The 25,722-nt window shown below is 36.2% G+C and overlaps 1 protein-coding gene and 1 long non-coding RNA gene across 2 annotated transcripts in view; one reads left to right on the top strand and one right to left on the bottom strand.

Moving 5' to 3' along the window:
- LOC141376814 (uncharacterized) overlaps window positions 1–25,722 on the top strand; it is a 291,281-nt gene that overhangs the window by 260,398 nt on the left and 5,161 nt on the right. Inside the window, exon 7 of the long non-coding RNA XR_015504210.1 lies at window positions 23,590–23,756. This is a non-coding gene — a long non-coding RNA (uncharacterized LOC141376814). The remainder of the gene's footprint in view (window positions 1–23,589; window positions 23,757–25,722) is intronic.
- On the bottom strand, window positions 3,490–23,631 carry dusp3a (dual specificity phosphatase 3a). The gene is made up of 3 exons (XM_087276483.1): window positions 23,269–23,631; window positions 12,987–13,213; window positions 3,490–6,933 (listed from the first exon to the last, which is right to left on the bottom strand). The coding sequence occupies exons 1-3, from the start codon at window positions 23,433–23,435 to the stop codon at window positions 6,725–6,727; spliced, it is 603 nt and encodes a 200-aa protein (XP_087132609.1). The 5' UTR covers window positions 23,436–23,631; the 3' UTR covers window positions 3,490–6,724.

Below are 25,722 nucleotides of genomic sequence, written 5' to 3'. Positions count from 1 at the left end.
CTAGTATTTTATTAATCATGTTGGAATTAGAGTCGACTAAATTACAGGGAAAGTTATATTCTGTTGACACAAGAGCACTAACCGAGTTAGTGGTGCCATAGCAGTGGTCTGTGGCTCTTTAGCGACATTGAGGTTCAAAGTATTAACCTATTAAATATTACTTAAGTCACTATTAAACTGCTAAACAATTAAACTGATTTAAAATTAAACTTAAATTGTTTGGCCAATAGAAAATATTTATTTAAATAATTTATTTAAATAATTTATATATATTTTTAGAATGATTATTTCTATTATTTAAACGTACGCACACACACACTCACACACACATATATTGCACACACACACACACACACACACACACACACACACACACACACACACACACACATATATATATATGTATATATGTGTGTATATATATATATATATATATATATATATATATATATATATATATATATATATATATATATGTATGTATATATATATGTATATATATATATATATATATATATATATATATATATATATATATATATATGTATATATATATATATATATATATATATATATATATATATATATATATATATATATATATATATATATATATATATATATATGTATGTATGTATGTATGTATATATATATATATATATATATATATATATATATATATATATATATATATATATATATATATATATATATATATATATATACATACACAAACTTTTACATGCCTGTTTGTTTCAAACATACAGTTTGACAATATATTTTTCACATTTAATTCAGTTTTAAGAGTATATAATTTGTTTGAGAATCACTAACCAAGATGACAGACAAAATCGAGATTTTAGCCATTTATTTGCTGACATCATAAAGCAAAAGAAGATTTTTCTAATGTAAGAAAAATAACTGTGATCTAATCAAGTGCACTTCAACAAAGTGTCTGTAGAAGCTGTACGCCTTTATCTGTGAAGTGAAGACATGAATCAAAAATATATAATCCATCTTCAGGATAAGGCTTAAGGTGGGATGTTGAGACAGCCTGTGTCATGTGAATGCGTTCATTTGACCTGCGTTTCAAGCATTCTGTAAATCCTTTCCTGATAAAAGAATAATAACAATAATAATAAAAATCTGTCATGTAGCCATCAGATAACTCCACAACTCAAAATGTTAAACATAATTAGAGAGTGTGAACATTTGTGCCAAACCATCCTGCCAAATTCACAACTGCTGAGGTTTCCATGTTCTTTACAACAAACAAGTCAATCATTTACAGTTTCACATTACAGCAACAACACAAAGCACACAGGAGAAAAACCATATAGAGTTACATGTAGTCAGCCGTGTTTTAGCAAGTGTTTGTACGCAAGGAAAAAAATTACTTGAAATGAAAAAAATTGCAAAGGCAATACATTGCACTGCAAATATACATTAATTCTGCATTATTTGTAAATATACACCTTAGACAAAATGCGTTGAATCTTGGGTAGTGTTTGCTTAAAGAGATAGTTCTCCCAGAAATGAAATTATATATATATATATATATATATATATATATATATATATATATATATATATATATATATATATATATATATATATATATATATATATATATATATATTACTCAACATTTCCATTAACATTTTACAACAAGATTTTTCTAGTTAATGTTATTAATGTATTTATTGTAATGTTTGGACCTACCGTTTCGATGAAGACCATGTAGGTCGAAATGATACAATCTTTTTTTTTTTGGGAGAGCTAAATGTGGTACACTCTTAGAAATAAAGGTAAAAGAGCTGTCACTGGGGCACTACCTTTTCAAAAGATACATATTTGTACCTGAAGGATCCATAAAGGTACCTCAAAGGTACTTTTTAGGTACATTTGGGTACTAATATGCACCTTTTAGGTACCACTGTGGACTATTTGGGTACAAATACGTATCTTTTAAAAAGGTACAGCCCCAGTGACAGCTTGTGTACCTTTATTTCTGAGAGTGTTCTGTGTCTATTTCTATTTACTTTTTTCCATTAATGTATTTACAAACATGACCATGAGTTTGTAATCATCTTTCTTAGCATTAGTCAATGATAGTTGTTCATTGTTAGTTCATGTTAACTCACTGTGATAACGTTATAACATGGCTCTCGGGAATATGTGATTCTAATTAGTGAAGGTATGTTATTTTTGAAATAACAACAGCAACAACACACACCAATAGGAACCATATATAAATATGAGCATATTGACAACACAAAAAAAGTGCAATAGTTTAACAACCATATCATTTTTTAAGTCATCATTCATTTGTTTAATGTAATATAAACTAGCTTTTTATTTGTATGTTGTTTCTTTGTATGGCTTTTTATTTGAATGTTGTTTTTTATGCAACTATTAAATAATATTTTTATCTTCTGTAAATTATGGATAAAATATAGAACTTCTAACGGTTTAATAACATATATAAGATACTATACTTGAAAAGTTGTTGGGTTTTATTCTGCGAGAACAACTGCCTAGATGTGTAGGCCTACTGTATTTTCCATTAGGCTACTTACCAAGCACATCTTTGGATTTTAATAATGAATTTGTAAAATGTTGGAACTATGATTAATTAATGCTGTATAGCACAGGTGTCAAACTCAGTTCCAAAAGGGCCGCAGCTCTGCACAGTTTAGTTCCAACCCTAATTAAACACACCTGATCAAACTAATTGAGTCCTTCAGGCTTGTTTGAAACCTACAGGTAAGTGTGTTGGAGCAGGGTTGGAACTAAACTGTGCAGGTCCTCGGCCCTCCAGGAATTGAGTTTGACACCCCTGCTGTATAGGTTTATTCTTTCATTAACTAACATTATCTAACTGAGGATTGTTGTAAATAATGTGATCCGTGTATTCAGTCAGTTTCTTTCTTCTGATGAATACAAAAGATGTTTTAAGCAATGCTGGCAACCAAACTTTTAATCCCCACTGACTTCTATAGGATTTCAATTATGGAGAAACTATCAAATTCTTGGGTAACATTCTTCAATGGGGTATATGCACTGCTTGAACTAGTGTAATGAACTTCCGGTGAAAGGTTTATGTGACTATTTTCAGTTTTATGAGGTTCCTTTTCCAGCATCAATATTGTAATGTAATTCAAATATAATCAGTTAAATAGACATCCATTTGGATATTAAAGCGTAAATAGAGACGAAATACTGTGGTAAAATTAATTTCCGTATTTTAAAGACATGGTGTGGAAAATTAGAATTTAATACAGTGTTTCTTGTTTGGTCTGAGACCTACTTTATATAGCATGTCAGCCAGGCAGTATTGAACACTGTTTTTTTTAAAAAAAGCAATTTTGTTTGAGATGACAATTCACAGGAAGCCCTAAGGCTGGCTGACTGAAATAAAAGTCTGTGTGCATAATATATTATTTTGTGCTGAGGGGTTTGGAACAAATGTAAATGAGTAAAACTTCATTTTTGGAGTAACTATCCCTTTAACATCCGTGTATTTGAAATGAAAACACATAGCGACAAAACATAAATACAAAATGACCAAGCAGCATTGTGATTCATTGTTAAATACTATTGACATCATTAAGCCATAAAGTGGTACAACCATTTTCATATAATCGTCCCTGTATATAATTACACTGTTTACAGTTTCTATACACCGTGTTACATACAATCGGATACATACTGTATGAATAAAAGGCAATACATAGCAGGACAGTTTGTGCAAACCACACGGGTTATCAACAGCAGATGGCAGTGTTTCTCCTTCTTTCAGAAAAGGGTGTGTTTGTCTTCATCTGAAGCATATTAAATCCAGCAAAACACGTCGCAGTTTCCAAATATGCTTATTCAAAATGCGTTGTTGCTTTTGAGGTTAAAAGTTGCGATTAAAAACTCTGAAAAGCACAGGCAGATTTCAGTCCAGACTTGTTGCCAGTGGCACAGACCATCCTCATTGGTTTTCGTTTTTGTGACGGCACACAGGTTTCCATAGCTACAGTTGGTTAGGTTGTATAAAGCCTAGGTCTCCAGATTATAATAAAGGAATGTTTATAGTTTGAACATTTTCATACATATAGGTTTTGTCAATTTTAAATATCCTTACGCACGTTTGAAAAACCTAAAGATGAAATGATTATGAATTTGATAATTAGCTACGGTATTGTGAGGTAGTCTGCAAACAGTGTTAGCTGTGAAAACAGACTTTGAACCTCTGAAACCATGAAGAAACTAGGAAGATACGCCTCTCTACTTCACAGTGAAAAGAAATACAGGTGAGTGTGTGTGAAACAAAAGTGGTCTTTGGGTAAATGTGCCATTCTTGGCATTTCAAAATGAGTGAATACAACGTGATAGCTATTTCGACTGTTAATAGATACTGGTCATACACAAATATTATGGACAGTTCATATACATTCATATATGTCAACATTTAAATATGTACATACAAGTATATATATCTGGAATATAGAATTATAAAAAAGAGGCATAAGTAGTGCTTTGTGTTATAAACTAGCCTACGTACTATATATATTCCCTCAGTAATAAATATCCAGAGGCCCAGGGGCTAGTAAGATTAGATCAATCAAATCTGACGAGAGAAATTAGATTATTCAAAAAGCTACGTGTTCTGAAAAACTGTCGCATGCACTTATTCCGAAAGAAATGCTGCTGGTTTTCCTTTAAAAGGGTCATATTCTGAGAGATCTGATTTTTGGGGTTAACTTTAAGAAATCTACATTTCGTCTACGGTCCAAAAAGTCTATTTATGGAAGTTAAGCTACTAAATGTCTCTTTCTGAATTGTATTAGTGCTAAAAACACATTGAGCACCCACATTTATGGCATGTTTACATAACAACAATATACTATAAAGGGAAAAAAGCTTTCATATACAGATAGCAATGATTTCGAAATGATCCCTATTAGCATGGATACCAGTATTTGGCGATGTCAGTAGTATCTTGAACAGTCCTGTAGGCCATGAGTGTTGTTTTGGTTGTGTTGGGAGCATGTCTATAGACTGAACATGTTTCTGTTGTTTTTAAATTGCACTCTAATACTACCATTTTCTCATAATGGCCAAAACACATTAAAAATAATTTAAATATTTATTTGAAAACAGTGTTGGGTAAGTATACCCTTACATTTCAATGTGGCCAAACTGGTCCCAAAGAAGTTTAAAAGAGAACGTAGTATAGATTACGTCATACCTAAACACTAGAATAACTAACAATAAGTGTAAAATGTGGGACAAAAGCTGTTGCTGTCTGTGTTTCAGTTTGATCTGAACATTTTATGTACCTGCCACAAAAGTGCTGCTATTAAATGATGAACAGCACAAGCTGAGTAACTCGTCAATCGAACTAATTCCACATGCAAAGACAAGAAGTCTTAAAGGCACAGCAGCAAAAAATGACCTGTTTAATTGGATCAACGTTACAAGTGGACCTCAGGGGAAATAATTAAATGATAAAAATATGTACAATATGACCCCTTTAAAACCTGAAACAAGCCAGCAGTGCAGCAAAATGAGTTAATTCCAGTGCTAAAGTGATGCTGTTTTAAGGACAAAGCTGAACCCGAAGTAAACCTCATCTAATTCACTATCCGATCTATGCTCTACTTACACATTTTTGCACTCCATCCTGCGGTCTCAGAACCAGCAGTTTTATGAAGGGGCCTCAGGGTAACAAACCTTGTGTAAGGGCACATCATTAGGCAGTTAGCATGGCATCTATCAGATGAGTCTTTCTGGTCAAGGCTGACTGTGATCTTGTGGTGGACAAACTGTGGTATGACATTTGGCAGTGAGAGACAGTGGTTCCAGAGTATAGACATCTAATGGGGCTGATGCATTATCACTGCTGCATAGAACCGGGTTGAACCTGTTTGTAGCGTCTAGTGAATCCGAGCTACAACATACGGTTGCCTTGTTGTGGATATATTGTGTTGATTGTTTGCTACCGTTCGGTACATAGCGGAATGTTAATTTATCTAGTGTCACGTGAGTGAATGGGTTGCGTGCTGGTACACAACAGTTTTGTCCTCATGTTTAGTCCTGATTTAAAATGCTGGAAAGCCATCGAAAAATCTGGCTGTCTGTGAATTGGTTAAAAGGTATATCTTTGTGTTTTTATACCTAAATATAACTATCCTCCAGGTACAAATAGAAAGAAACAATTGTAGTATTTCTGGCAAACAGGAGCGTAGTACGATTGTGCTCTATTTTACAATCCTTACACATGACGATTGGGCCAATATGCTCCAAAAGTGGAATTTGTGAGATATACTGTACAAACAGTTGGCTACTGGAATGCTTTAGGTGCACCTGATGGAAAAACAAACTCCAATTGTCATGGGAAATGATGCAAAAGCAAAATACTTTTGATGACATAGAAAACGCTGCCCTTGCTCCTTTTACAGCCTTAATTATTCAGATATGCCAGTAAATTTCCCTTTACCAGCCAGCTGGAAGCAGGAGTAATTATTCAGGACACTGACAACACCTCGTGTGAGTGTGTATGTGATTAAGTGTGTGTCGGAATACACTTTGTATACCTCCATGCATATGCTCGGGATGTACTGTATGCATACATTCTGTTTATATACGTGGAAGGGAAATACTGTGCACGCTAGTTTGATGATGTGCATAATGCATTTGTGAGTATGTGTGGGGGTAGAGCACATTCTCTAGATCATTTGGTCTTCAACTTGCCCTCCTTTGCCAGCTTTTCATTGAGTTGGCATAGCTGGCACAGGAATCCACCATTTGGGCCGATCTCTCGCTTGTGTCTTACTGTAGCAGTGGCAACTCGTACATCCATCTTGTGACGGAGCATGAGGTAAGCGATGACAATAGTGGGCGAGCGGCTGTAGCCCTCACGGCAGTGAACGTACACCTTTCCTAGAAGAGAAATAGGGAAGAATGTCTGAAAAACATTTTATAACAAAACTTGCATTACAGTGTAATTACTCCAACAAGACACTGCTGAATCTTTATCGAGAGGAAAGAGCGACCACATATTTAAATATTCATCAAAATGTTGCTCTCACCAGCGTGGATGCAATTAAAATGTTAATTATCACTAAATCGCTGTAAACGTATTTCCATTTTTTTACTTTATTCAAAAAACAAACGAAAGATCTTTGTTGTTTGTATATCACGGCATTGAATCACACTTAGGGTGCTTTCACACGAAGACTTTTGTTTCGGAACCTGCCGCGTTTTCCCAGTTAGTGCGGTTCATTTGGCATATGTGAAACCCAAAAGAAGCGAATCGATTGTAGTGAGAAAGCAATATGATCTAAACCAGGCTTTAGCACAGTGTATTATTGATATGTAATAGACATATATACGGCTATAAAAAGACAAGACGGAATTATGAGTAGGGTGGCACTTCATTCCTACCAATAACTGTGCATTTCATGTCAAATACGAAAGTGAAAGCATGCCATTCAAAATTAAAGCACAGCTTTTTGCTTATAATGACTTATTGCTCATCGTCATAAATAAAATAAGGGCGCATGACAGCTAAGTGGGACTCTGCAAAATAAACCCTGAAACTCTGACCAATGTGAGGAGAGTTTACTCGCACAAGTCTTGTCTTAGCTATTTTGGTCCATTTAGAAAATTTGAAAGCGTGAAAGCAAACCGTACCAAGAACAAAACCCAACATTGTAACACAGGTGTGAAGGCACCCTTAAAAGCAGTAAGTTGTTGGCTGCAGTTCACTTAACGGCCACAGGTGTTTCTAAAAATAAGGGCTGTTTCTCAATTTCAAGAACGCTTTAAACGGACTTGCATTCTTGTAGAGAGCAGTCTAGCCAAGTTACCTAGGAAGAATGAACTCAGGAGGGCGTGAGAACAGAGAATGCGTTCTGTGAGAAATGAGATGCTGCGTTCTTCCAGATGGTCATGAGACCTTCATGCGTTTTTAACAGAAAATGATTTAAACATTACAGCATTCATACAATGATTTATTGGTTTTGCCCTTTTCACAATATATACTATGCATAAAAACCTTACAAATATACATTGCACAATGCAAATAAAACAGATTTTAATATATATTTCAGCAAATAAACACTCTTAAATGCGTTTATGCCTTTATAAAAATTTCCATGGCAATGTTTACTTTCACCGTCTCATTTATGGAAACTCGTGAGACAAATAAGTTATATCTCTGAACTTTAAAAATGAATCTATATATAAAATGCTGTGCTTCCCACCCCAGCCACAACGACTTCTGGGACTACTCGAGCGAATTTCTGCATCGATTACAAGAACACATTCGGGAACATTTACGCATCCTATGTTCTTGTGGTCCTGAGTTTTCGAACTGAACTTTGCCGGTTGATGATGTTACACGAGAATACGAGAGTGTAAGATCGCTGAAGAACGCATATTAAGAAACAGCCAAGTTTTTTAAAAATCTACATGCATTTCCTTTCATTTCAAATGAGCCTTCAAATCAACTTCCCTCTAAGCATGCAAATACACACGTACACAATCATTATTGACCTGCCGCCTTTCCTGGAGGAATTCACCTTGCCAGACTCTTCTGTGCTTATTTGGCAGATGCTGCAGTAGACCTGAAATATGATGCCTCCTTCCAACCAACAGCCTTGCTTACTTATGTTCTCCCTCGAGTCTTTGTACTGTTTATGTGTCAAGGAGATAACCTTCATTGATTCCTAAATATCTGCTCCCTGTGGATCAATGCAGAGCTACGGATTTGGCGGTCCACACAGAATGCACTTTCTTTCTTTTTTTTGCATTTCTTTGGTTATTTACACTGCTTTTCCATTGTTTTCTATGTAAACATAGGGTAAACAGATGCACTTTATAGAGCTGTGGCAGTACATATGATACATATGCATGCAATGACACCATTATTACTCATAACACTGGTAGGGGAGGAGGGCGATATTGAATAGAACGTGCGCGTGTGTGTGTGTGTGTGTGTGTGTGTGTGTGTGTGTGTGTGTGTGTGTGTGTGTGTGTGTGTGTGTGTGTGTGTGTGTGTGTGTGTCTGTGTGTAGGTCAATATCCACACAGCAATCTTTAGTTTAGAGTTTTAGCATCCATTATTTATCTAAATGGCTTTTATTTCTTATAAAAGAACAAGCAATGGCAGGGGGTGCTCAAGTGATGTAAAAGGTATACAACCAATCAATGTGTAACACACATAAATTCTCACTTAAAAAGTCTTTAATCCCTTTATGTCTCTGAGGTTGTCACCACCATTCAAAAATGACTGCTTCTCAGAATCGGATCAGATAAAATTTAAACCCTACAAAAGACCCAACCCTACACTCTAAACAAGACTGGGTTGTTGTAACCCAACTTTGGGGCACTTCTCTTTATGAAAAATTGCTGGAACGACTTTACCAGTATTTTCAAAAAGACCCTTTTACACATACAGACTTTAACGGAAAATTGCTGATAATTTTCCAGGAAAAGTCTGTATGGAAAGAGTTTTTTTGAAAATACCGGTAAAGTCGTTCCAGCAATTTTTCATAAAGAGAAGTAACATTATCGGTAATTTCCCAGAATGCTGCGCTGTGTGAAAATTGCCGGAAAAAGCACGTTCACGTTTAGAACGTGCTGATGTGAGACATCTACCTGAGGTCAATCGGACACTTTCACATCCCCACTGTTTATGAAAATAAACACCTTTGAATCCTTCACCAGACCTTTGGCTACGTTCACACTGCTCAAAACAGATTTTTTCTCAGATCTGATTTTTTTGCATGGCTGTTTACACTGCTCTTATAAATGTGGCCATCATCAGATTTGCAGTGTGAAGAGATCATGGTCCTAAACTGACCCGCATGCACAAAAGTACATTAGGGAGTGCACAAAATGTTTAATTATGCACACAATTTGTAAAGTATATGAAGTCAGCACGCTGTCAGATCATGCTTATATGATAACCTTTTTCACAGACAACCGCGGGGCATTCCATGAACTGTAAAGGGTTGTTGTGCTACTACTAATGTGTATTTCGGCATTTGAGACCTAAAAAAAGTCTCTTGTGATTGAAAACACAGATCATTTGTGATTTAAGACAACAGCGATGTGTGGCGCTCTGACCAGCGGTGTAGTAAACTCATAAAGGGTTAATGAGCAGCCGCACACTGAACTGTGTAGTCGGAGTTGGTTTATCTCCATTTGCAGAGTTATTAAATTTTACTTTGTTATAAATAACAGACACGTGCAGAAGGGGGGTTTGGGTGCTCGAGCACCTGCCCTTTTTTCTCTCAGAGAGAAAGTTCCCCCTCCTTTGCACACAGATCCCCTATCCGCAACACCCACGGCGCTCTTCGGCTTTGCGATCAACCCATGCCTCAATCGTTAACTAGATTGGTTAACAAGCACCAGTTTTACCTTCAAAATCTTTTTTAACATGAACACCCAACTTTCTGTGGTAATCGCCCTGTGTGTCATTGTACTGTGCTGCTGAGGAGTAGATGATGTTTGCAGCACAGAATGATGACGCATGTCGCTCAAAGATTATGTAAAAGTCACATGAAATCTGACATGACCATTCACACTGCGGTCGCATTGCAAAACATCCGATCTTTGTTTTAGATTACATGCTGTTTGGGCTGTTCACACTATTATCACCTGAGTCACATGAGGGAGGAAAAATCAGATTCAGGCCACATTTGCCTGCAGTGTGAACGTAGCCTTAGCTGCTGCTTGTTAGTCAGGTAACGTTTCTCATACGCTGCAGCACACACTCAAATGTAGCCTACATCTCGACAAGCAAAAGTGTTCCTTCATATCATCAACATTTGTAATGTAGTCAAACATGTAAACAAGGCTGTTTTTAGCTGTGTTTAGCACCTCTGCCTTCAGACGGTAACCTTTTTTCTGTAGTTATTTGGTCCATCTCTTTGGCAAAACCATCAACCTTGTGACTCCCTTTATGTTTTTAAATACAAGTGCAGCCGTTTAGAGCTTATATGGTGTCAGAATGTACTGGTATTTTGGAATCGATGTGTGAATGGGGTTTTTTCTGAAGAAAAAAAAATTCTGGAACGTCCTTGCCTGTGTGAACAGCAAATATTTTAATTTACCAGTAAAGTAATTCTGGAAATTTTCTGGATATTTACCGATATGACTGTGTGAAAGGGGCTACAGACAAATGCAGCAGATGGGTTCAAATGTGTTAATTAAATTTAATATAAAAAATTAAGCCAACTTTGGGTTACGACAACCCAATATCAATGTAGACAAATGAGTGTACTGTTGGTGGATTCTTTTGGCTAACAGGTGATTCTCTAGATATCAAATCAAGAGAGGAAAATTATCCCAGAATTTTTTTTACATAATGCAGCTAAAGATTATAAAAAAATGTTCCTAAACTTTTTTCTTTCATTCCACAACCCTTCTTCTCACGTTTTATAACATAAAAACTTGGTCTGTGTTAACATATACCCTTTTAAGATGTGTCAGAAGGGATTTTAACAAAAGAACACAAAAACTTTAATGACATGTTACAATCCAAACTATAACCTGAACTTTAGCCTTACTTTAAGCTTTAGATTTGATTAAAACATCAAATTAAAATGAAATTCCATTGATACTTAAATTGGGCTTTTTCAGCTAAATCCAACCATATTGCTCAAAATAATAACGAATGTCTCAAAAACATACTTTAGGTCCTTGTAGTAGAAATATTCATTTTAAATCCTCCACAGTGGAGATTTAAATTAAAAGAAGAATAGAAGAATACATCTAAAACCAGTCGACATATCAGCCATCGTGACCCATCCGTATGCAGAGCATCTTTTTAAAACAGATTCAGTGTGACTCAGAGGCAGCGGGAGCACTCAGACCTTCATCCCTCCCACTGCTCATTGTGATTCAGCCTGCAAATTCACCAGATGACATCAAGCCCACTGTAAGCACGGCTGTCGCAAATGTCACAGCTGAGCTCAGCCAGGCTGTGAAGTGGCAGCATATATTCTAGAGGTTTTGTTTCAGCTTAAGCTCTCGCTGAAAAGATTAGTGTCCTCCCTCGACCCAGGCTTGGCGTCTGATTTACCGCTTACTGGGCTCCTGCTGCCAAGATGACTTGCAATTAAGATGCTTTATAATTGCTCCTCTGTGTTAGAGATGGCATTAAATCTGTGCCATAAAAGATAGGTTTAAATGCACCTATTAAAACGACTAGTGTGAGATATCTAGAGATAAAATTGTGTTGGGGTGACCAGATCCATTTTGGCATACATTATTGTTCATGGATACATGCATGTATAGCATTTCAGTTAATCCCCTGTATTTGTTTTTACATCCTGACATGTGTTTGTTGTTTGTGCAAGCTAAGCATTAAAAAGGAATGAATTTAATAAAGCTGGCATAAGGAAAATGGTGTTGTAGTAAAAAAAATAAGTAGCTTGCCTTGTTAAAGAAAGGTCAAGCTATGAAAACCACAGCCCAATTTCCATTCTATCTCTTTAAAGATATGGCCCAAATAATACTTCATGACTTATTATGAATCTGTGTTACTTGTAAAGGACAGATATTTCAGATATTATTAACTAAGGCTCATTCTGAAAACAACCACTATATACATTTCTAACATGTGCCAAATACGTCCCAGAAGGTATGTTTTATTTATTTTTTTTGCAGTTTTTGTTTTTGCAACTCCACCAGAAGCTGCTGTGTATGCTTTTTAAGATCTCAAATTTCTCTTGCAAGTGCCATTTGCGCTTGCTGTTCTCACGCTGTGTTGACCTGCCCACCTACTTCCCTAAAACCAAACAATAGTGTTTTAAAAAGCAATCCATACATACTTCTGGCTACATAATTTGCGATCTCCAGAAATGTATATAGGGCTACATTTTCAGAATGAGCCTGTTTTGGATATTTTTTAATATCTTTGAATATTTTTTGTCTGTGAATGGATATTTGATTTAGGAACAAAAGCAAAAAGATCAGCCAACCTTTCCCATGTGCCAGTGCCTTGTCTATGAAGTCTGCTGCTTCCTCAAAGAAGGCACTGATGTTGAACTGCTCAGTGTCATTGGCCTGTATGCCATGGTACGTGATCCCAGTTCCTGCGTAGAACTCTGCGTTGGTATTCACGTGCATGAAAGAGTTTCCCTCTGCGACATTCAGTATGTGTGTCACACCCAGTCGCTGCAGACGCATCACATTCTGGGCCACAAACCTGGGGAGCAGAAGCAGAGCACTTGTTAGACTCACCTGGACCAAGCTAAGTAATTTTGTAATAGCTTAAGGCAATGTTGCTGTCAAGACCAGCTCATTAGAGTCAAGCGGGAGCCCAGAAGACTCTTGAGTGAGTCAGTAGCTATGGTTCCATCCAAAGATGTGAAAAATGGTATTTGCTGCAGTAGGAGAAGCCAGTATTCTCTTCTATAATGAATTACTTGCATCTCAGAAGACAAAGATGAAATTCAATGAAAGCGCTGTGGTTTTTAGAGGTGCAAGAGACTCGAGAAGAGTACAGCCACTCAAGAAGTTTTGGGAGGTAATAATGCAGGTCATGACTTTGCTAAGTACGATGAGATCCTGGATTAACGTCTATGTTGATCCTGGAACATCATTTTTGTTTGAAAATGTAATCCATACTGATTCCCTACCCCTAAACCCAACCATAACTGTAAATTATTCCCAAAATCAAAAGGGGATAATAGTTGGATACTAGCTGGTTCATTTTGAACTACATCAACCAAACTATAAGCCTAAACATAAACTGTAAATGTGTCCCTTATTTGTGATTGGTTGATTGGAATGTTGTTCTAGGATCAACATAGATGTTAATTCAGGAACATGTCCTACTTGGCAAAATCAGGTTTGCAGGTAAGGTAATAATAATGAACCACTTTGATGACAGACTTTAGCTAATGCATTTTTGAATGACCAAATTTTTTTTAGATGTTTTACAATGTGGTTCGTTGGTTTGTCCATGCTGTCTCTATTTTTGTTATCAGATGATATTTAAAACAAAATCACATGACTTTTCCGATGTGCTTTCTGGAATTTCTTCAATACATGTACATCATAGTTTATGCTCATTTTTATTGGATAAAAGGTTTATCCTACTCAGTAGTGCAAATACTGTACATTCTTATGTTTATTTTTAATGTATGCACATCTTTGTTAACTTGTACATTAAGCATTTTTGATGTGATGTTCCAAATGTGCATAAAAATAGTTGGATGGACACTAATATTTTCATATTTTTGGTCTTATCATTAGAACATCTGAGTAAATTTGAAGTAACAAAGCAACCTAAACCCAATTATCAAATTTACACTACAACAGCAGATGCTGACCAACAACATCAAACACTATCAGGTTTGGTCATATCAGTGTGCCATTCTTGATGGCATTAGTCAGTCATTTTTACCAACTGCACTGTATAGATAGATGCTGACAAACAGCAATAGTCAGATCAATCTTTGTTAGCATCTATTAGCATTGGCCAGCAATCATTTTTGCTGACTGAAAATGTTTTGGACTGTGAAATGTCTGCAAACTGACATACTATAATCTGGAAGTTGAGTGCATTGGTCAGCATCTGTCAGTGCAGGTTGAACAGGCCTTTGAAATTAAAAGGTTCTCTATATAAATAAATAAAAAAGGTTCTTTGTACTGCAAAAGCGTACTTTAGATTAGTGATAAGTAGATGTAGGTATATTAAGCAAAAAAACTACATTCAGAAAATGTACTAACCTGTTCCTGAATATTTAGTAGAGTGGCTTTCAACATGTAGACAGAAGTTATTCATAGAAATAAAGTTGTTAGGTAAAAATGTTTAGTCATTATTTGATTTATTTTATTGTCTTGTTAAAATTCTTGATTCTGGCATGTAATCAAATTGTTTAATGCAAAATAAATTCTAAATAAATGTGCTACCCCCAAACGTTAGTGAAGTGAGAGTTGCTGGAGCCTTCATTCCAAAGTCCCTTTGAGGCAAGTCACTTCACTCGGTGGCCACTCTCTGGCATGCAAGTGCCTTTCTCTTTTTGAATAGGGAAACATTAAATTCTCCAAAACTGTTTGCCAGGCTTACAACTAAATTTCATACTTGGAATTACCAAGGACATTTTTTTAATTAGTCTCTAAATTTTGTAGTCACTCAACTTAATCCTTGATATATAAGGGTTCGCGACAGCAGAATGAACCGCCAATTACTCTGGAATATGTTTTTATATGGTAGATACCCTTATTGCCGCAACACTTCGTACACTAACTCGTGAACCCCGAGTGCTGAGAAACACCCATACACTACGGCCAATTTTGTTTATCCAATACACTATGGCCAATTTAGCCTATCCAATTCACCTATAGTCGAGTCTACTGTATTTCTTTAGGGTTATCTGTGGTTCAGTTAATTTGGTCCAGACCAAGGGCAACAAATGATACATTGTGGCATTTTTCTGCTGTTATTGGATCCTTTTCACACCACACTGATTGCTTTGGTCCGAATTAGTTGACAAGATCCAAAATGCAGTCATGTGACAAAATCCACATCACTCATTGGCCAGATGTTATTGGAACACATTTCCTAAACTGCTTTTCGATTGCGCTGGCTTATTGTATCCCTGATCATAGTATACTATATAGTTTATATACATCTCTTTAGACAAACTACATTTTGAGAATGAAGCACGGCTGTGGCTGGATTCAATGTTTTATTTACATTACGAAAGGCGAAGGCGCAAATCACTTCAGGAGGAGGCGACATGATCATCTTCTGGAAATATTACTAATGATCCATTAGGTAATGTTTTTCCCTCTCTCTCTCTCTCTCTATTTGAAATTGTTGGTAAAGCGCTGTCAACAAATATTTTTCCTCCACATCCAATAATGCACAGTGCATCAGACTACAGCAGCTGGATTAATCCAAAAAGGCGCAGTACTCTACAAATAGGAGAAAAGACACTGCTCTATCAAATTTGTGTCTTTTCATACTGTATAAAACTACACAGAAAAGTGTGTAATGGACAATTCTCATTCTTTAAATTGCTGCTAGCTCTTAAAGTAAATTAAAATTGAACAAGTTTTCTCAAGGTCTTTTCTCTCGCTACTGAATACCCTGTGATCATTAATTCTTGATAAAGTTACGTAATACTTGTGTTAGGTGCATGCTTTCTGAATTCGATCTCAGTTTATAGTTCAAACCAGGTCAAGACCCTGCCAACCCCACCCAGAAGCCTCAGCTATAGATCGGTCTGCTGTGTCTAGTTTGAGATTGATTGGAGTGAATTGTGGAGCCGCTTTTAGTTGGCAGGGATGTTGGCTGATGTCAGAGGGCCCCTGGGGACAGCAGTGTTCTAAACCAGAACAGACACACCAAGGAGATCTTGGCTGCTGCCCAGAGGCATACAAAGAGCCATAGGCGTCCAGCGTAGTGCCCAAAAATAGGACTTTGAGTCCACAGAGAGAGAAAACAAGAGATGAGAAGTGAGCTGAGCAGAATGCTCTGCCATGTAGTTGCATTGTCTCTATTTTGCTTGAGCACCTGGAACTCTTTCATCTCTGTCTGCTAAAAATCCAACCTCTTTACGTCTCTGCCCACCCCTTAGCGCCATCTCTTGTGACAATGCAGTAGAGGAAAGACTGCACATATGAGCAATGGAGAATATACAGTAAACGGTGTAAAGTAACAAATAACAAATACTCAAATTACTGTAACTGATTAGTTTTTCTCAGGAATTGTAATTTACTAAGTAATTTTAAATATACTTTTACTTTCCCTTGAGTATTTTTAGTGCTGTATAGGTACTTTTATTCCACTACTTTCCTTTAAACTGCAGTCACTACTTTTTTGTCTATGGTGATTGGCTAAAGTAGAAAAAGCAGTCCAGCGATTCCCGTCCAATCAAATCACTCATAGAAAGTAAACTGCACCAAACTGAACTACCTCAAGACATGGGCATTTATAAATGCAGCAAATCTTTTAGAAGCATTAAAAATGCCCAGGAAGATGTCCAAAATCTTTACACTCAGTAACCTGGAGACTTTTTATAGACTGTATGTCACGGATGAAAAAATGAAGGATGCAACTGTATGATGACTGAAATCACCAAACAGCCTTTTAACAATCATTAAATGGAACAAATAAGGAATATAAGGAAGAACAGAACAAAGGAAGGAAGAGTGGAACTAATGAAGGAAGGAAGGACCAAATGAATGAAGAAAGGGCTCAAAGATTGACTGAACAAACTAGGGAAGGAACGAATTAATGAATGAACAAGGGACCTAATGAAGGAAGGAACAAAAATATGAACAAATGAATGAATGAGCAGACAAATGAAGGGAGGAACAAATGAATGAAGAAAGGAACAAACAATGGAAGGAAGGTTGAAAGGACTGAACAAACGAATATAGGAAGATCACTCAAATGCACAACAGAAAGTTACATTTACACATCCCTGCACAAACTGCATGTAAACACAGGCCCGTAGCCAGGGGGGTTCGGGTGATTCGAAAGACCCACCCCGTTACTGACAAAGTCCAAAATTCTCTGGAGCACCCGGAGAAAACCCACGCGAAGGCAGGGAGAACATGCAAACTCCACACAGAAACACCAGCTGAGCCGAGGTTCGAACCAGCGACCCAGTGACCTTCTTGCTGTGAGGCGACAGCACTACCTACTGTGCCACTGCCTCGCCCCTACAGGCTACAGTTTTTCATATGATTTAGTTGGTTTTTAAAACTTTTTAACAGATTCCTATGCATGATAATACATTTGTATTTTAAAAATTAGTATTTGTCTTTTTTTTTTTTATTAAAAGTTCTAAATCACACATGATTTATAATACTGTAATAGCTTACAGTTTAAGCGCACATTTCTAAATAAACATTTTGTGGTAAAATAGTATGGTAAGCACTTTGACAAAACTGTAGGAAATATTTTTGTTGTTTCAAAAAGTGTGGTTATGATCACCATCCGACAAGCTCATGCAGCAAAGATTAGTGTTTAAAATGTCATGAATGCTGTATTTGAACCTCATAATTTAATAGAAACTGAGGAGACTGACTACAAAAATCTCTACTTTGGAGAAAAAAGAACCACCCCTTTCTCTAGGCTGACTACGGCTCTGAAACACATCAACTTTTCACACTGTAATGCTCACTACTCTTGAGTACTCTTAAGGGCTACTTTTTACTCATACTTTGAGTAACATTCACAACATATACTTTTACTCTACTTGCGCTACATTTTTAGCCAAGTAATGGTACTTTTACATGAGTGTGATTTTTCAGTACTCTTTCCACCACCACACAAGTATAAGCTAATAGTATGCAATTAAAATACCTATCTATATATAATACATCTCATTTCTTTACACTAAAGAAAACCCTAAATAAAGACCAAATCTGCAGCTCTTCTGGTTTATAACAGGAAGATTTAGTTGCCCATCAGTCTTTGTTTCTACCAGCAGCACAGGCTCTTCAGTGGTGATGAACTGATGGACTCTGATGTGCCGCCCAACACCCATAATTCAACCCCACCCGCTATCCCCCCAACCACAGAGATCCTGTCTATATGGAGCCTTTGCAGAGAGTGGTCATATTTCTCTCTGTGTTTGTGTATGTGTATGCATGTGCATGAGAGAGAAAGAGAGAGAGAGAGAAGTGCACCTGTCCTGGACTCTGTTCACTGCAGTCCCTTCACATGCATTATTAATGCAAGTCTTACAAAGAGAGGTGTGCTATGAAGAAAGTGGCCCATTGGCCCATTGGCCCATACTGCACCTTTACATGACATAAAAAGTCCAAAATGCTCTAGGAGCTTTCTTTTTATGTAAACACACATTTTTATTTAAGTATTTTTAAGTGGTGACAAAATGGATGAATATTTAAAATGCCACAAAGTGGTGCTTGTAAAATCAAGATTTTAGGTATGAAAAATAATCACAAGGATTATGTATAACTAAAGAGTTTCATATACTATCTGAGCTGAATAATAATAATTCCAAAGGTCTGGCACACTGTTATATCCGCATTCAGTTTATTAATGTGCTCTGCTGGACTGACAAGAATCTCATCAAACAACAACAGTACATGCTAAACATAACGTGGACATTCAATCTTATCTAAATGGCTAATATGGATGAGATCATCCAATTTCAGACATCATTATACTTTTGAAATATTAGTCCTAATATAATACCTTGTAAATCACTATGCAATTCAATACAACTGCCATTCTTTTACTGCATATTGTGTAAATATGAGAAGAAGTTGCAGTGCAAGGTGTGTTAATCTAGAAACTTTATTCTTGTAAAGTTGTCTATTTGTTGTAAATGTTGATTGTCTTTTGAAGGGCACCTATGGTGAAAAATCTACTTTTCAAGTTTGGACAGACATGTGTGTAGATATAGTGTATAGACCGTCATAATGGGGTGATATAAACACACACAGTCCTTTTTTTTTTAATTTAACAACATATAAACGGTGGACCAATTGGAGCAGTTTTTAGACCGGCCGCAACTTGACGTAGGAGTGCGGTCCCCCTGCCCACCAATATTGTTAGTCATATCACCATATCCTCAGTTTGTTGTTTCACGTCTGCTATTTTCAGCGTGTGAGTCAAAGCGATATCACTAAAGGAACACCCTTGCTCTAGTTTTAGATGTAAGGCTCATTGGGCTCAACACAAGATCAATATTCTCCACATTATCACTCTAATAGAAATTATTGTTTGTACCTTTTGGAAGGTTTGCAAACATGTGTACTTTTCATAGCGTCTACTTTAAACTTCAGCCGTTTGCATTTCTCACGAAAACAGAAGCTCTCTGTGATCTTACCTAGGTGCAGCTGGAAAAGTGCAAGCGCGTTGCGTCATGTGTGCATCTCTCCATTGGAAATAAAATCACAAACTTTCCTGCAGTTCGCACACCAGAAGCGCCGCTCTGCGTGGCACAGCCCCATGCATTTTAGAATTATAAACATAGGTTTCTATCAGGGTGCACCCTGATAGAAACCTATGTTTAGAATTCTAAAATGCATGCTGCTGCATGGCACGACACTTCATGTGTCTGCCGCGCCAAAGAGAATGTCTGGTGTTGTGTCGCGGCTTCAAGCGGTGCATATGTAGCCTCAGTCAAAGTTAATTCAGTGTGCATGATTATTAGTCTCAGTGTACAAGCTTGGCACTTGAAACTAGCACACAGTTGGCTGTAAAACTATACAAAAGCAAATGATTTTGTACTCTCTGCTTGGTCTGTTTCAGAGTTGTATATGTACGGCTGAATGCTGATCCTTTCATGTAGCTTAGCTTCTCTCTGTCTGCCTGTCTGTTGCAAACACAGAGCATGGGAGCTCTTGGCTCCGCCCCCTTGTTACTTTGGGCGGGAAGCCGAAACTAATTTTCATGTAAAACAACACGCCCCTAAAACAGCGAGCTGTGTACACGTCCCCAACATGACACTTTTTAACACATTATAATAAAAAAATCTGAGCTGTGTGTTGAACTGAACCTAAACTGGCACACTCAGAAGAACCATAATATTAATATTAAATCATAAAAAATGGGTAAACTATGTTCCCTTTAAAATTCCATATGTCTAGACTTAGATCCCATATATCTATCTAGCTGTGATATCAGAATTTTAAATAAAGCAATCTGGAAGCTAATGAGAAGCTACACACACATTAGCAGCTCAGTGCCAATGTTTTGTCAATATCTACAAATGACCATGTGTAAATTCCTGCTGTTCATAGTCTTGCGAATCAGGCTGTGGTTTTATGCTTAAATTGATTAGTTGCTATACAGAGATAATAAGCTTGTTCTAGTGAACCAATACAGTGATGCTTGTGTGAGCTGATTTTTTTAAAGCGACACTGCTAGAAAAAGATTCATTCATTTATTCACTTTTTCTTCAGCTTAGTGCCTTACTTATCAGGGTCGCCACAGCGTAATGACTGCCAACTATTTCAGCATATGTTTTACGCAGCGGATGCCCTTCCAGCCACAACCCAGTACTAGAAAAAACATTCACACACATACACACTCATACACTACAGCCAATTTAGTTTATCCAATTCACCTAGCGCATGTCTTTGAACTGTGGGGGAAACCAGAGCACCCGAAGGAAACCCACATGAACACAGGGAGAACACACAGACTCCACACACAAATGCCAACTGGCCCAACCGGGACTGGAACATGTGACCTTCTTGCTGTGAAGCAAAAGTGCTAACCACTGAGCCACCGTGCCACCAACATTTACTCAAACATTTAACAAGTGCTATTTATTGAGTTATTTGTTTCAACCCATTTTAAACAAAATAGTTTTAATAACTAATTTTAGGTAATAATTTATTTTGTTTATAATGAGGACAATACATAATTTAGTCTAGTTATTAACCATCTAGTTATTTTGCAATATACTAGTATTCGGGTTAATTGGTTACTAAGCAATGTTACACTGTAAAGCCCAGCAGTCATCTTTATCAAATGAAATGAGTGTAGTTAACTCTAAATTTACTAAAAGTTAATTCTACTCATTTGAAAAGAGTTTTGAACTAGTTTTGGTAATGAGTTCATTAAATACCTCATTAATCGGATTTAAATGGAGTAAGTTCACAGTACTCATATAGATTAGGTTTTAAACTCAGATGGTTTGTAGTAATCGGGTTCCTCAAATGGTTTGAGTTGCCTTAACTTATTGGGCTTTACAGTACTCAGTTGGTTTGAGTTCTCTTCATTTATTGGGTTTGTATTTGCATTTTGGTATGTTACTTTTGTATGAACCATTTGGTTTAAACTCATTTGAATTTAAAATTCATTTGTGATTCAAAAGTATACTGTTTTATTCATCAGTCATTAAGGGTGTGTTCACACTTGCCAGGTTTAGATCATTAAAAAACTCTGGTGTGAAAAATATCATATATTTCTTAGTGCAGACATGGGAAATTTCAGGCATTAGGAGGTTTTTTTCTTGAGAAACAGAAGAACTGAGACTGTTCCACAAATTGTTCTGACCTCCTTACACATTTTGTTAACTCTTTACAAGCTTTTATGTAATTAAAATATCACCACATGTGCACACATACATCGAGCATGCCCAGCATTGCTTTGGCTGTTAAGTTAGTTCTTTTGCTAAATGAATAAATCCTTTCTTTAAATCCTTAGGTTCAATTTGAAAAGAAAAATTATGTTATGAATGCAAACAAACAGAATACATTTATTATTTTTGTTTTTGTTTTGGAGCTCAGATAGAATTGAACTAGTGTGAATGCCCTGAAATTTGATGGACTGTCGATTGCATCAATTCTCCTCAGAATTTGACATGAATTTTATGCCAACATTTACATTTAATTCATGAAATACTTATTATTTTCTATTAGACAACGAAAAATAAGAATGTATTTTGCTGTTTTTGTAGCAGCATTACACATAAAGCAACATGAAAAAACTTTCTAATTATAAATCTCATGCAAATTTTAAAACATGAGATTAAGTAATGAAAACTGAAAACCTCTACAGAATATTTAATTAGCTCAAGAAGGATGGGACTTTTCCCATTGGGAAGTTGTAAACAAACAAAATCTGCCACTGGGGCGGTACCTTTTCAAAATGTACACTTTTGTGCCTACCAGGTCCACTTTGGTACCTTAACTAAACACTTTTGTACACATTTGTACTTTTTTGGTACAAATGTCAATATTTAGAAAAAAGTACTGCCCCAGTGACAGGTTGTGTACCTTTATTTTAAAAAGAATGAAGGATTTTCATTCAAATTATTTCATAGCTATTGACGTAAAATTCAACTTTCACAATTGTGAAAAACATTTTTTGGTCATTTTCTCTTTGTATTAGCTAATATAGAATAGTGAATTAACACATGAAACACATGTCGAAAAGAAGCTATTTTGTAAGCAGTGATCTCGAGGAGATAGCAAGATTTTAACGACAGAGGACGGTCGTGGACAAAATCAGCTTCCCTTGCAGACTGACTCAAAATGATCGCTATTTACCGTTATCACAAATCTCCCGTTCTTTCTGGATTGTTCTCGCAACGTTATATGGAGATGTGACGTGCTTCATTCACGTGTTTCCTTTTTCTACCTGGGCACTGCAAGCTTCGGGTAATATTATTTTCTGTGAGGTTTTATTGACATTTGACAGATCTGCTACAAATCAATTAGACTACCTGAGCCACCTCAATTCACCACAACCAGCAGAAAGGCGCTACCTGTCAGTGTCTTCCTGCCATCACAAACACAAGTCGCTGAACTTACGCATTGCCGATGTAAATCCTGGGAAAGACCTCGTTGAAATGTTGTGCAGGGAGGCTGTAGAAACCGCTGCCGTCCGACAGCAGCTTGTTGAGTTGTTGTACAGTCGCCTCGGTGTCTGTAACGGTGACTTCCAGTGGTGCCTTCGCGGGGCTGTGGTGTTTCTTCATGCTTCAGCCCTCCTCCTCCAAAAGCAAAAAAAAAAAAAAACACAACAAGTGTCTAGAGATGAAGATGCGACAGCTTTCGGTTTTCTGGCATTTTATTTCCCTCTCCTCTCGGTGTTATTTTGCGTGTTTTCGTGAAGGCTCTTTCTCTTTGCAGGCAGACAGACACACCCGGACTCGCCCACCGGCGGTCTGATGCGATGCTCCGGTGAGCTCGGTAACAGAACTGGCAGAAGATGGCGACAACGGACCTAGACAATATTCAATGGGAGGCGTTAAAGGGAAAGGCTATGTCTTCTCGAATGCAAGCACGGTTCTTGACAGGTTAGACAGCATTTAATGCATTAATGTCGACTGTTGTGTGTTAAACATGATCCTCAACGATTATGCTCTACACGGAGACCGATTTGAAAAACCATTTATCTAGAAACACGAGCCTGTTCCCGAGCATCAACCCCTCCCTTCACGTACGGGTGGATTTGTGTGTTAATTGACGTTGTGACAGGCAGGCTCGTTGAAAGTGATTACAATTGTTTGTTTGTTTGTTTGTTTGTTTGTTTGTTTGTTTGTTTACTTTTCTCTCTCCCATTTTATTTCAACTTCTCTGAAAGTCCACCCACTTGTGATTAGAGTTTGTCTCTCATAAATTAGCAGGCACGTGGCCCATCCTTTACTTCTGACCTACTGTATTGTTGTTAAATAGAATAAACATTTTACAAGTAACTTTTATTTTAAATCTTGGACCTTACACATTAAACAAAAAAATATCAATAAAAGGTGTGAAGCACCAAAAGCGGCCCATATTAAAGTTAATACTAATCAGGCTACTGTTATCCATGAATTTTTAATTGAACTTTTTTTACAAGAGAAAAATCTAAAATTGTGAAGCTCTACATCATTATTATTGTTTATTTTATTTTATTTATTTTTTTATTCAAATAACCAAGTTCTAACTGAGGAAATTTGAATGCCGTCTAGATTGTTATTTGCCCAATAAATGAAAATATGCTACAGTTTTTAATTTAAAAAAAAATAACTAATCCTATTTTTTTTCATAGTGACAAATCATAAATTAAATTAGTATTTGAAAGTTAGTTTTTTTTTTCAAACTCTTTAAGGAAATGTTTTGGTACATCAAAAAGTTTGGCTCTGATGACCAGCTGACTAGCTATTTAAACAAAAAAGTGCTTAAAATGTCATTAAAATGCAATATTTCAACATCCTAATTATAAAGAAAATGATGCAAATAACTGCAAAAAGGTTCAGTTTTTGAGAAAAAAAAGAACCACCCCTTTCACCAGGCTGGCTACAGGTCTGAATTAATTAGTTTTTATCTTGTCTAAATGTGCCTTAGGCCTACTGTAAAACAGAATTAAAGATTTGCAATACTAATATATGAAAACTATAATGCCTAAAGGTTACTGATGAACTAATGATGTGTTATGTCAAGCATTATCAAGAACTAACCTTAACCATCATATGAAAACACAAAAACGAAGTGTTAATTAACATTTAATGATTAAATAATTACTAAATTAACAAAAATGTACTGAAATAAGGTGATCTTATAAATGAATTGATATCGAGGTTAGTTCTTGATTAGCTCATGCCCAAACAAACTAATGGATCATAATATTAAATGTAGGTGTCTGTGCATTTTTATTTTTGCAAAAGTAAACATTAACAAAATATTAACAGAGCTATATAATGTTTTAAAAGACATATTTGTGGTCTATGAGCTTTTAGGGAAGTGCTGGTGATTCTGGTGGAGAAAGTCAAAGCTGATTTTTTTAATATGGGTATAATTTGTCTTCTATAGCCTATATCAGAGAGGATTAAAAATACATTGAAATGTATTTTAAAATAAGTCACTAAATGCCTTAATTTTAGGTGTATCACAATAAACTACAAAATACAGCAACCACTAATGTATCAAAATAAAATACAGTATTTTGATTTTAAAAATACATTTACTAAAGAGCATGACATTTCATTGCAAATCTTCCATCAATAGATCGATCAATCCTTTCCAAATTAAACTGACTTAGTGAAGTAAACAATGTTTGATGGCGAATGTGGCCAGTGAAATTGCCATCATCTCTGTACAATGATTATTTGATCTCTTATATTTCAAAAGGGTGTTAAATAAGGAGTTTATTAAAATGTTGCCAATTTTGCCATTTATTAAAATATTGCTATGGAACTCTTCAATCCTCAATGTAAAAACTGTATCTAGGAGATTTTTGATTATTAAACATTGTTTTTCATATGTTTTGACATCTTAAGGCTT

This window comes from Danio rerio, chromosome 12, assembly GCF_052040795.2.
Source record: "Danio rerio strain M-AB ecotype USA chromosome 12, GRCz13ab, whole genome shotgun sequence".
Classification (NCBI taxonomy): Eukaryota; Metazoa; Chordata; class Actinopteri; order Cypriniformes; family Danionidae; genus Danio; species Danio rerio.
The sequence above is the reverse complement of the archived record's forward strand: the minus strand, read 5'-3'. Positions and strand labels throughout refer to the sequence as shown.